The sequence below is a fragment of the Arachis stenosperma genome, chromosome 10, assembly GCF_014773155.1.
Source record: "Arachis stenosperma cultivar V10309 chromosome 10, arast.V10309.gnm1.PFL2, whole genome shotgun sequence".
Taxonomy (NCBI): domain Eukaryota; kingdom Viridiplantae; phylum Streptophyta; class Magnoliopsida; order Fabales; family Fabaceae; genus Arachis; species Arachis stenosperma.
The window spans coordinates 127,975,802-127,988,407 of record NC_080386.1 but is presented as its reverse complement, the minus strand read 5'-3'; the positions used below and the strand labels follow the sequence as shown (position 1 = coordinate 127,988,407).

Genomic DNA, 12,606 nt, shown 5'->3' with positions numbered 1-12,606 from the left:
GGGAGAGTCAAGAGAAGACTTAAATAAGAAGTTGGATTTATGGAGAGAAACTCTAGAAGTGTATGGTCTGCGCATAAACCGTAACAAAACGGAATATATGGAATGTAAGTTTGGCTTCCAAAGGAAAAACTCTAATACAGAATTGAAGATTGGAGAAAACATCATACGAAAAGTTAAAAGTTTTAAGTATTTTGGGTGCATCATACAAGATAATGGAGAGATTGAATATGATGTAAATCATAAGATCTAAACATGTTAGTCAAAATGGTAGAGTGCATCTGGTTTTATATGTGACAAAAAAAGTGTCTTTAAAACTTAAAGGTAAATTCTATCGCACTGCTATCAGACTGGCTATGTTTTATAGTACAGAGTATTGGGCGGCCAAAGGAGAGTACGAATATAAGTTAAGTGTGGTAGAAATAAAGATGTTGAGATGAATGAGTGGTTATACGTGATTGGATAAAATAAGGAATAAAGATATAAGAAAGAGAGTTGGAGTGGTACTTATTGTGGAAAAGATGGTAAAATTGCGTCTCAAGTGGTTTGGAGATGTGAGAAGAAGATCGATAGAACACCCAATTAAAAAGGTAGATGAGATGAAAGATGGACAAAGGGTGAAAAGCAGTGAAAGACTTAGGAAGATCATCCATAAAAGTGATTAAACGAGATCTATATATAAATGGTCTTTTTATAAACATGATAGAGTTCAATGACATTGTTTGATTCATGTATCTGATCCTATCTAGTGGAACAAAATTTTGTTGTTGTTTATTGTTGTTATATTTTCTGCCAAGTTTTGTAGAGCAGGAAATTTAGACTGAAATGTATATTATTAGACCTCATGTAGATTATAATTTTCGGACAAAAAGCTTTACACTGATGTATGTAGATGAGTATTTAAAGTGAGTAAAAATAATTATTTTTACTAATATTATGAAAATTAAATTCTTAATTGATTTCACATTTTAGTATAGATAAGAAAATATGGAAATTCAGTATATCTAATGAATTTATGGTAATTGTTTGAAAAAGTTGTTTTGTGGAAACTTATGATATTTTGCCTCGCCTTTGTCAATGATCAAAATTAACATATGAAGTAAATAGTCAAATTTGTTCATAAAAAATTATCTATTTTTTAAATTGCTTTTTGAATAATTTTTTAATTGAATTCGTTTTTTTATTTTAAATTATTCACGTTAGTCTTTCGATTACTTCCATTGCTAACGGCAAAATTTGCATTGGAGCCATACTTAAAATTACTCGTCCATGAATGGTTTAGCCATACATTATAAAGCAATTTCAATTCAACTCCAGCAAATTTCTTTTTCTATTTCTCTCTCTTAGAATTTTCAGACTTACCTTTGTTTTGCAAATGATAGATGATGAGTTAATATGAATGCTAGATTAAAATGCTACTGATACTGTATTCGGTAATTATTTTTGTGGGATGATATCATTTACCATTTCACCTTATATTTTTGTAGAATCTTTAATTAAATCTTCACACTTAATTAAATTTCTTCTGCTGAACTGGATACTTGAAACTTTTCCTAGATAATTGAAAGTAAACAGTATCTATTAGTAGGTTTAGATATCTTTCAACACTAATTTGATTTCAGGAATCAGGATCATTGTCATTTCCTTTAAAATTCACCTAAGTTTCTTCCATTCTTTCACTAAAACAAACGGAAAAGCTCATCTTGTTTATTTCGTAAGATCTTAATCGGGTCGAACCGATTTTGTTGAATTTCTGATAATAAAATTTAGATGCTAGTGATTCTATTGTTAAAAAAATAATAAAAAGAAAAAATTTCGACTATTACTACGTGTAAACCAAAATCAGCCACCAGTATAAAATATATATTAGAATACAAATACACATTGAAAATAAATTAAACTACATATGTATTTATATACAGATACATTAGTATATATAGCCATTCTCAGAAAACCCATGATTTTCACAATATATTTTTACAAATGTTTACTCCTATTCTAAAACCATGAACATACCTTCACTCTAAGCTCTTGAAGAATGTTGAAGAGGTCATTCACGTGAAGTTTTGCTTTTATCCTTATTCACCAAGGCAATGGCATCACTGTATATAGCCACAACATTTGAGAATACTGCCAATATGATCATCATAACCGAAAGAATCTTGTCTTGTTTGGTTGCAATGTCGTATCGATCCCTGTTCCAAAAGAAGGTATTTGATGATCAATTCATTTAAGAAGTACTAGAAAGAATTCAAAGACCAAACTCACCTAAGAGTGACGGCAGCCGGGAAAATAAACCCTACAAAAACGGTGGCGGTTGCTCCAGTGAACTGAAAAGCGTCCCAAATGCTAGGTATTAAGGTTGCACCAAGAAATATTAGAAGAATAAGAGATAAGGTTAGTGACGTGAATCTCAAGTTATCTTGAAGCAAAGGCCTTGAAGAAGACGAAAAGATGAGGCCATCTAAGTTGATTCGCAGGGGATAGAAGACAACTGGAAAAACAAGCATGATGTGCGCGGCGTAGCTAAATCGAATGGCGTCGTTAAGCGCAGGGCCGAAAGGGATTCCAAGATCAGTGTCAAAGTTTGCTAAGACATCTTCAAGAGTTGATTCTCCAAATAGGAGGAAACCAAAGAAGCTTGTTAATAGGTACACTGAACAACACATTGCAAGGGATGTCCTTACAACTCCATGCATTTGAGAGGGGTCCTCCATTTCATTGTCTATGTTGTGAACTGCAAAGATAAGATTCAACCATCTCTCATAATCACATATTCTAGCAATGGAATTGAGCTCTTCATAGAGATTTAAAACATATACATACCGTTGTAGTGGCATATATAGGCAGTGACAAGAATAGGAGTTACTGTGAAGAGTTGGAAGAAATCTGTCAAATCATTAATAACTGGAAAGAGTCTTGGCATTCCAATGCCTCCACTTATGATCTTGAAAATTGCTATTCCCACAGCAACTACAAGAAACACAACTGCTAGTGCAATTGATAGTGCCGATGTAAAACTCAACGAATCTGCATACAGTAGTTTTACACGATCATCCAATCAGATTTACTTTAGTTGATATACACAATTAGTTGTCTGCGTAAAACAGAGCAGAGTCACTCACCAATTCTCTTAAAGCTAACCAAAGGAAGAAATATAGCAAGTGTAGTAAAAATAAGAACAACTGTACGGCCTGTCCACCAATGTACACCAAACCATCCTTCAAGTATTCCATAATGGTGATCTTTACTTGAAGATGTTCCAGATAGCACATCACCTGAAATTAAATCTCATAAATAAGACATCAACAATCATGTTCCGATAATAAATAAGACAGACACTGAAAACAAGACACAAAAGACAGAGACACAAAAATTAGTATCTTTTGTTAATATTTCTTTATCTTTCTTGTCAAGATAGATATAAAATATACTAATTCAGTATCTCTGGATGCCTGTGAATAAACGCAACCATATATATACCAATAATAATCATGTAAACAATAAGTATGCCAACATTGTTGACTATGACACTAATTTGAAGCACAGCTTTTCCATATCTCCCAAAGGCATCCCCCATGAGATCACCATAAGAAGTAAGGCCGCCGGCGCGTGAAAATCGGATCATGAATTCGATTGACTTGTCCGTCAAGAAAGCCATGAAAATGATAGTAATAAGACCAGGCACCATCCCCAACACTTTGAGGGTTGCAGGCAAGGCCATGATCCCAGCACCAATAATTGTGGTTGATAAATTGAAGGTCGCACTGGCGAATGAGGATCCTTTAAAATCATCATCACCGTTATAATTTTCTTGAGACTTTGGCAACAATGGTTCATTCTCATTAGCACCAATTGCATTGCTCTTTCTTGATCTTTTCTTCACATGGTTAGGTGTTGGGCCTCCAACCATGGTTTTTCGCAATTATAAGGCTTCTTTTTCTTCCAAAATTTTCAGATGGGAATGTGATTTTAATAATAAATACGAAAAAACACACCCAATTTTTTTTTCTCTGAAAGGATGCAAATTGAGATGACCTAAACTCTTGAAGACATAAAATTTCAGTCCCAATGATCATCAATTGGTAAGGATTTAGAATCCCAAAATTTCTTTGCCAAATGAGGCACACAATAGAAAAAACTGAAGAGCTATTTTGGATTTTTTTTTCTTTTTCTTTTTCGTCCAAAAATCATGGAGACAAGGGAACCAAAAAATGAAATAAAGAGAAAATGGAAAAAATGAGAAGCCAGAGAAAAAGTGTGCGGTGGGTATTTAGTGCGTTAGTCACAGTAAATACGCGTGACATACACTTAAAGACTAACATAACTTAAATAGTATAGTCTTCTTATATTCATTTAAATATCGTAAATTTGAGTCTTATTCTTAATTAAAAAAAAATCTGGGCATCATCGGACAAACCTAAAGATATTATATAATATAAATTTAAAAATATTATATTATTTAAGATTCAATTATCTATTTAATGATATTTTTTAGAAGATAGTATTTTATAGCGTAATTTTGACTTTTTTTTTAATTGTCTGTGTTTTTGGAGATTAATTAAAAAAGAAAACTAAAAAATATATTAAAAATAAAAATACAAAAATATAATATAAAATTATAAATAAATTTTATTAATTATAATATATTAGAAAATATATTTAGTAAATAAATGTTGTTATACTAAAATTAAACGCAATTAAACATATTTTAGAAAATTTATTTAAGGGAATATAAGATGAAGTCATAATAACAAGAGTGTTACTAAACATATTTAAATAGTCTACGCTTTGAATATTTGAAACTGAAATTTATCATTATTATAATTTTTATTCGGATGTTACTTATATTTAACTATTATTTTTTAATTTAACTGAATAATAATAAGTATTAAATTTAGTTGATTAACATGATTAAAGTTTTGTATCATTTTATGTAAAATTTATTATATTTTATACTAGAAAATTAATATTTATATAAAATTACTGACATATTATAATTACAAACAATAATATAATATAATTATAAATAGATTTATCGATTATGTTGAGTGTGTAAGTTTAATTAAAGCACGTCAAAAAAACATATAATAAATATTCAAATCGTTTCCTTAAATTTTATGTATAAATTAAATTAATTTTTTAAATCTTTATTAAATTAAATCGGCCTCCAAATTAATTAGCATGAATTACATTATTCCTTTATTAGACCACTTTTTGTTTTTATGCATGCATATGCTCATGTGGACTGTTGAGTTCCATCATAAACATCGTTATTTTATTGCATCCTACATTTCCTACCTGAAATTTTAACACAACATTAATATGGATCAAACTTAGGAAAATGAAAACGTATAGAGTTTAACTATATGTCCTAAAAGCACGAGATAATATTACAAATAAAAAAAATTGTATAAAAATATATAAAGTTTAAATTTTTAATATATTTATTATTTATTTATTAAAATAAAATTTAAAATTTTTTATTAATAATAATCTTAACATTTATCTTTTATAACATATAAATTATAATAACTAACTAAACCCTAAAAATAAATTTAATTTAATAAAAATCCAAAAGATGAATGTGATTTACGTGTAAAACTTGAAGGACTAATTTAAACATTTATTTGTAAATAAAGATAATATCAATTTCTTCTTTTATAATGTTTATATAGTTCACCAACTTTTTTATTTTTTTATTTATATTGACAGAAAAAAAAACATTTAAATATAGAATTTTATGTATACGGCATTACTACTTAAAACTTGTTGCCATTAATAATTCATTCAATTCCTACTAATTACTTAATAAAAAATATTAAAAAAATTTGAATAACATGAAAAGTTAATTAGAAATTTATAGCATAGATGATACGTTTTAATTCTGTCGTGTGAAAAAACAATTAGACATTTTAAACTTGTTTTTTTTAGATATTTAGTTCATACTCGACCCAAATTTAAAAGTAAAATTTTTTATTTGTAAATCATTCATTCGACATTGACATTAAAGACAACTACAAAATCATACAAAAAGTACCATAAAATCTAACATCCAAGACACACCTAATAAACCTCAAACAAAAGACATGAGAAATTGTTATATAATAGTCTTTGTTATGCTCCCATTCAACCATGAGTTTTTCAACATGTCTCCCTTCCCATTGCTATGTGTTTGTTTCCTTCAACCCTCTGTCTTCAAGAACAAATTGGCTAATCCAGTTAGGCTCTTGATTTTACTTGTGTTAGTTCTCCTATGGTGCACCTTGCCTTGCGGTTTATACTCTTTTATAATACATTCATTTTTATTTACTCTCGTTTCAATACACCACTAATTCACAATGATTTTAATTTGTTCCCACAAACTTGACCATGTAACGTCTTTATTATATCAAATAATTTTTTATTGCTACTAATCCACACAATTCATATATTAGTAAAAAAAAATCAATTAATCTACCTTCTTTTACTCATGTTATACATTCATTGATTAACCCGTTAGGTCCAACCCAGGTAACATTAGCCTCACCCATAACCCCATCGAGAATCTAGAAATATATTGACAATATAAAAGTATATGTGCTACTGTTTTAACTATAGTTATCAGAACCGGACCCGGATCGATCAACCATAACAGAAAGCACCACCAGATAATCCTGTAGCTCAAAATCCTGTGTGAACTACAAAACTAATTAATGATAATAAGCACATTCCTAATTCCAAATTTCAATAAGAAAGCATCGATGATCAAGTTATATACAACAAAAGCAAGCCAACTTGAGTCAGAAATCTGGCTTGTTAACCCTAGATACCAATGCTACTACATGACTATACAGAATTAAATTCCAGTTTTCAGTTTACGAAATTAAGAAGGTAGGGTACCGGCATAGCTGTTGGTGACATCGACGGTGCCCTTGAGGGTGGAGCCGAGAAGAACGCCGAGCGTTTGCGAGTGTCTTTGGCGACTCTGTTGTAGTTGTCGACGATGCTCAGCAGCACCAGTGGGTGCACTATAACCTTCTCTATCGCCCGAAACGATATCTGCTGCGTCTTTATCACGTCCATGGATTCTTCCCTCTTTCTTTCTCAGTTTGATTTTCTTCTTCGACTTTTCTTTTCTTTCCTTCTCACTTCTCAGTCTTTTGCTTGGGCACAATGCAACCGTCTTTTGCTTTTTCTTTTTTGAACCTGGTGTTGGATACGAAGACTCAAACTGGAACTTTGCTTTTCAATACTACTATGGGCTTTGGCTCGTCTATATAATGGGCTACGGCCCAAAATTCAAAAGTAGCTATTTAGTATACTTGGGCTAATGAATCCAAAAAAGTATACTTGGGCTAAATAATCATCTCACCTGCTAAATAAAACAAATTGTACAACGCATTACCAAAAAGGGTAACAAATTGTTATTTATAGGCTAATAATAATATATATAATAAGAAAGTTTCAGCTCCCTTGCCAAAAGTTTTAGCTCCCTTGCCACTAAGCCAATCATTTTTCTTTAGTATTTATAGGCTAATAATAATATATATAATAAGAAAGTTCATATGAAAATGTTCTAAACTAACAACCATACACTAGTTCATATGTCTAATATTAATTTTATTTATATGTAACTTTTTTTTAGATTAGACCCATTAAATTAAAGGCTAATAATTTATATAAATTATCTATATATCATATTAAAGTAATAAGCTAATAAAATTTATATATAATTTATTTAAATTTAAATAATATGCAATATTAAACCCTAATTTTTATTTTTTAATAAATATTGTATTATAATTTTATATATTTATTTAATTATTACCGGATTAAATGGTTCGACCACTGACCCATCAGTTGAACCACTAACCCAGTGACCTAGTAACTTCACCGAGTTGATTGCCGATTCGATTCTGATAACTATGGTTTCAATATATTGACAGTATAACATTAGTCAATCCAAAAAAATATTTTGAACTTGAATGAAATCAAGAAACAGAGAAAATAGAATTTAAAAAAAATCTCAAAATTATTCACCGAAATATATTATTTAATTTTACACACTAAAGACTCTGCTTTATATATGCCACTTAGTAGCTAAGAAACTAATTGACTAAGAAAATAGGTTATAACAGAATTTCTGTTGAAGAAAAAAAAGATTTCTACTATTGTTTATACATTAATAGAACTTATTTGTAAATGTATCTTAGCTAATAACTAGTGACTTTTGATACAAAGAAGAATAAATGACTAGCAGCAAATTGTTATCAAGAGCAAGCTAATTGTTGCTAATAAAATTTGTTATAAATAAGATTCTAATGTATTAAGAAAGAGAAAGTACGAGAAGTTAATGGAATATTTACATAATGTGTACAATGGAGGTTTATGGAATATCAGAGATATAACCATTAGTGTTACCTTTTCCCATCAGCTGAAGTTTTTGAGATGAATGGTATCATGACATGGTATTAAAGCGCTAGATCCGAAAGGTAAGAGTTCAATCCTTGATGAACCCAAAATCAGTTTAATACTTGGATTGTCTCCCTAGCGGGATTCAAAAAAAATTATAACATTTATGATTTTATTATAAATTCTTTATATTTTAAAAAATTATAATTTTTACCATTTAATAATCATATATTTTAATTATTATCCAAATCATTTGATTCAATTTTATCTATTTTTTATCTATAAATTTTAGTTGCCTTATTCTATTTCGTTAATTTTGTTACCCAACAAATTCTACTTCACCCCTCAAAATTTCTCACTTCAAATATACTAGGACATTATATAATTGACATGAGGAGAGAGAGATAAAAATAATTACTGCCCAAAATCAAATTGAAATAAATATTTTATATTGTGCATGCTATGATACTATTATTCTAAGACCATCTCCGGTAGGGAACTCATCATAATCCCTATTTATGACCCACCTGTCATAAAAAAGCAACTTCACATCAGGTTTTGCGTCATAAATAGTAAATAGAAACTCAAAACATCTATCTCTTCTCTATTAGGAGGAACTAACTTTAGTCCTTGTTGTGGTTCCACTTAATTAATTAATTAAAATACTTAAAATTAATATAATTGATTTTTTTAATAATATTATTTAAATTTATAAATTTAAAAATAATTCACTATTAAAAGATATTAATATTAAATAAATTCATATATAACAATAATACACAATATATAATTTAGAATTACATTTATTTATAAAATTACTTAATATAAAGAAAAACATAATTAAGTTTTGCAAGCATTGTAAAATTACCATATGTATTTAATTAAACTCTAATTAATTATTAAAATTATTAATAAATTAATTATAATTTAATTATTTAAATAATTAATATAAATTATTAATTAAATAAAAATATAATTATTTATTATAATTATTATTAATTTAATTATTATTTAATTATTTAATATAATTATTTAATTATTTTAGATTTTATATAATTATTTATTTTTATAATAATTTGCCAAATGTTAAATTATTATTGATTAATTTGAATCCCTGCTTAGAGGGACTCTCTCACCTTGAAATCCGTGCATGGATTCGTTTCTTTTTCTCTCCAACGCTCTACATCCCTCTTTTGTCAGAAACAGGGCCTCACGATCAATCCATTGGAATTGCTCTAAGTACATGTCATTCTTGCATGATTTATACACGTCCAATCAAGAATCACAAAAAGAAAAATGCCTGAATATTAACAAGACACATATAATAGAAAAGTTTAAGACTAATAATTTTATTAAATTCTGACTAGCATGTAACTAATAAAAAATAAATAATTTCACATTATTAAATAGAATTTCACATCATTAAAAATATTGTTGATAATAAAATGATAACTACAAATTATAAAAATTATTGGCCCTAACACTTCTCTTTACTATATATTATGAAATAAATCAAATAATAGTTGCTTTATATTTCATGATGAAATATGATTATAAATCAACGAAAAAATAACATGTAATAAGCGTTACATTGTTTTTTAATTATTCAAAATTAAACTGGAGAAAAATTAAAATCCACCCCAAAAAATGATGGGAATATTAAGGTTGGAGTTGGAGGAGTTCTTCAAGGGTGAATGGTGTGAGAACAGATTTATCGGAAACCATTGGTTTTGCAGTAATCTATGATGCACATATACGAGATACAATACGATATAAGATACGTAGACACACACATATATATATATAAAGTATTGTTTAGATAAATCGTAATAATATTTTGATATTTTATTGATATTAAAATATAAATTATAATTTTTAATATCTTATTTTAATTATATTAAGTATTTAAAATATTTTTTGTTTTAATAAATAATAATATATACTATATCTAAATTTATTTTAAAAATATATGTTAAGAATAAGACTCACATGATGGTATTTAGGTGTGTCCTATCCGAAAAAAAGAATTTTTTATTTTTTATTAAAACATGATTGGACACAGCAAACACGCGTATCGAACGAGTGTCGATGAGTGTAGTGTCCGCAGACACAAAAACTCAATGAAGTACTCATGCTTCATAAGCAATAATTGAATATGTGGCTTCTGTTGGATGAGCTCCATCCCAAAAGAATTTTTCTTCTGGATCTGAGAATGGCTTTTTTAATGGCATACACATCAAATTAAAGGTTGTTTCGCAACACTTGCCTCTCACATCACTAAAACCTACAAATTATCGTTGACCAATATGTTATTATATGTATAAAGCAGAATTCAAACTCTCTACATTTATTTAAACGGACAAATAAACTGATTATTCTACTAAATATTAACCCAAATTGGTTTATTATATTTATAGTTATTAACATCATTTATACTCAATTATTTTTATTGACCATCTCATTAACATCATTCAAAATCTTTTGAATTCCATATGTAATAGTTATCAAATTGTAAATTTTTAAAGACATAACAAAGGGAAAAAAATTACACCAATACTTTTTTCTTATTTTCGTCTTACATTTGAATTGATATTGAGTTCCATCATAAACATCTTATTTTATTGCATCCTACATTTCCTACCTGAAATTTTAACACACCACATTAATATGGATCAAACTTTAGGAAAATGAAAACGTATAGAGTTTAACTATATGTCCTAAAAGCACGAGATAATGTTACAAATAAAAAAAAATGTATAAAAATATATAAAGTTTAAAATTTTAATATATTTATTATTTATTTATTAAAATAAAAAATTTAAAAATTTGTATTAATAATAATCTTAATATTTGTCTTTTATAACATATAATAACTAAACCCTAAAAATAATAAATTTAATTTAATGAAAATTCAAAAGATGAATGTGATTTACGTGTAAAATTTAAAGGACTAATTTAAACATTTATTTGCAAATAAACATAATATCAATTTCTTCTTTTATAATGTTTATATAGTTCACCAACTTTTTTATTTTTTTATTTATATTGACAGAAAAAAACATTTAAATATAGAATTTTATTTATACGGCATTACTACTTAAAACTTTTTGCCATTAATTCATTCCTACTAATTACTTAATAAAAAATAAAAAAAAAGTTGAATAACATGAAAAAGCCAAAGACACTTTTAATTAGAAATTTATAATATAGATGATACGTTTTAATTTTGTTCGTGTGAAGAAATAATTAAAAATTTTAAATTTGTTTTTTTAAATATTTGATTCATACTCGATCCAAATTTAGAAGAAGAATTTTTTATTTGTAAATCATTCATTCGACGTTGACATCAAAGACAATCACAAAATCATACTAAAAGTACCATAAAATCTAGCATCCAAAACACACCTAATAAACCTCAAACAAAAAACATGAGAAATTGTTAATAATAAAACTCCTTGCATTCCGTGATTTATTCCAACTTGCTGCACCTTCCATAGTCTTTGTTATGCTCCCATTCAAGTTTCAAGGAGTTTCAATCTCACTTCAACATGTCTCCCTTCCCATTGCTATGTGTTTGTTTTTTTACCCGTGTGTGTCTTCAAGAACAAATTGGCCAACCCAGTTAGGAGAGCATCTCCTCTTGATTTTACTTGTCTTAGTTCTTCTATGGTGCGCGTTGCGGTTTATACTCTTTTATAATACATTCATTTCTATTTACTCTCTTTTCAATATACCACTAACTCACAATGGCTTTAATTTGTTCCCACAAACTTGACCATGTAATGTCTTTGTTATCAAATAATTTTTTATTGCTATTACTCCACACAATTTATTAAACTACTTCTTTACTTTAGCAGATGACAACAATAAAAAAAAGTCTTATGATCCACAAATTCAACCTAATAAAATACATAAATCAAGAGCAAAATAAAAAATGAGAGCAAAAAAGAGATTCGAATCATGGATTTGAAATGGAGAAAATTTTAATATTGCTCGAGCTCTTCTTTGATCTATTCAAGTAAACCTTATTTTATAATGTATTTGCACATAGAAACACTTTTTTCAAACTCAGAATATTCAACACCTCTATTAACGAAATAGAATTAATTCTATGAAGAAAAAGTAAGAATAATATTGAACTAAACAAAGGAACTCCTTCAAAGTCCATTTAAATTATAATTACTTACCTTGAGAAAAAGTGTATTACACGCATAT

At 27.8% G+C, this 12,606-nt stretch overlaps 1 protein-coding gene across 1 annotated transcript; it reads right to left on the bottom strand.

Annotated features, from left to right (window-relative positions):
• Nucleotides 1–2,047: 2,047 nt before the first annotated feature.
• Nucleotides 2,048–3,910, bottom strand: LOC130957694 (amino acid transporter AVT6B-like). The gene is made up of 5 exons (XM_057884538.1): nt 3,481–3,910; nt 3,123–3,275; nt 2,824–3,027; nt 2,266–2,734; nt 2,048–2,192 (listed from the first exon to the last, which is right to left on the bottom strand). Exons 1-5 carry the CDS (start codon nt 3,908–3,910, stop codon nt 2,048–2,050), a joined length of 1,401 nt encoding a protein of 466 aa, XP_057740521.1.
• Between the last annotated feature and the right edge of the window lie 8,696 nt (nt 3,911–12,606).

Coding starts and splice junctions, on each gene's coding strand:
- LOC130957694 (XM_057884538.1), bottom strand. CDS start 3,910: ATGGTTGGAGGCCCAACACCTAACCATGTGAAGAAAAGATCAAGAAAG. Junction 3,276..3,480: donor TGTTTACATGATTATTATTG/GTATATATATGG, acceptor ATTTAATTTCAG/GTGATGTGCTATCTGGAACA. Junction 3,028..3,122: donor GGTTAGCTTTAAGAGAATTG/GTGAGTGACTCT, acceptor TACTGTATGCAG/ATTCGTTGAGTTTTACATCG.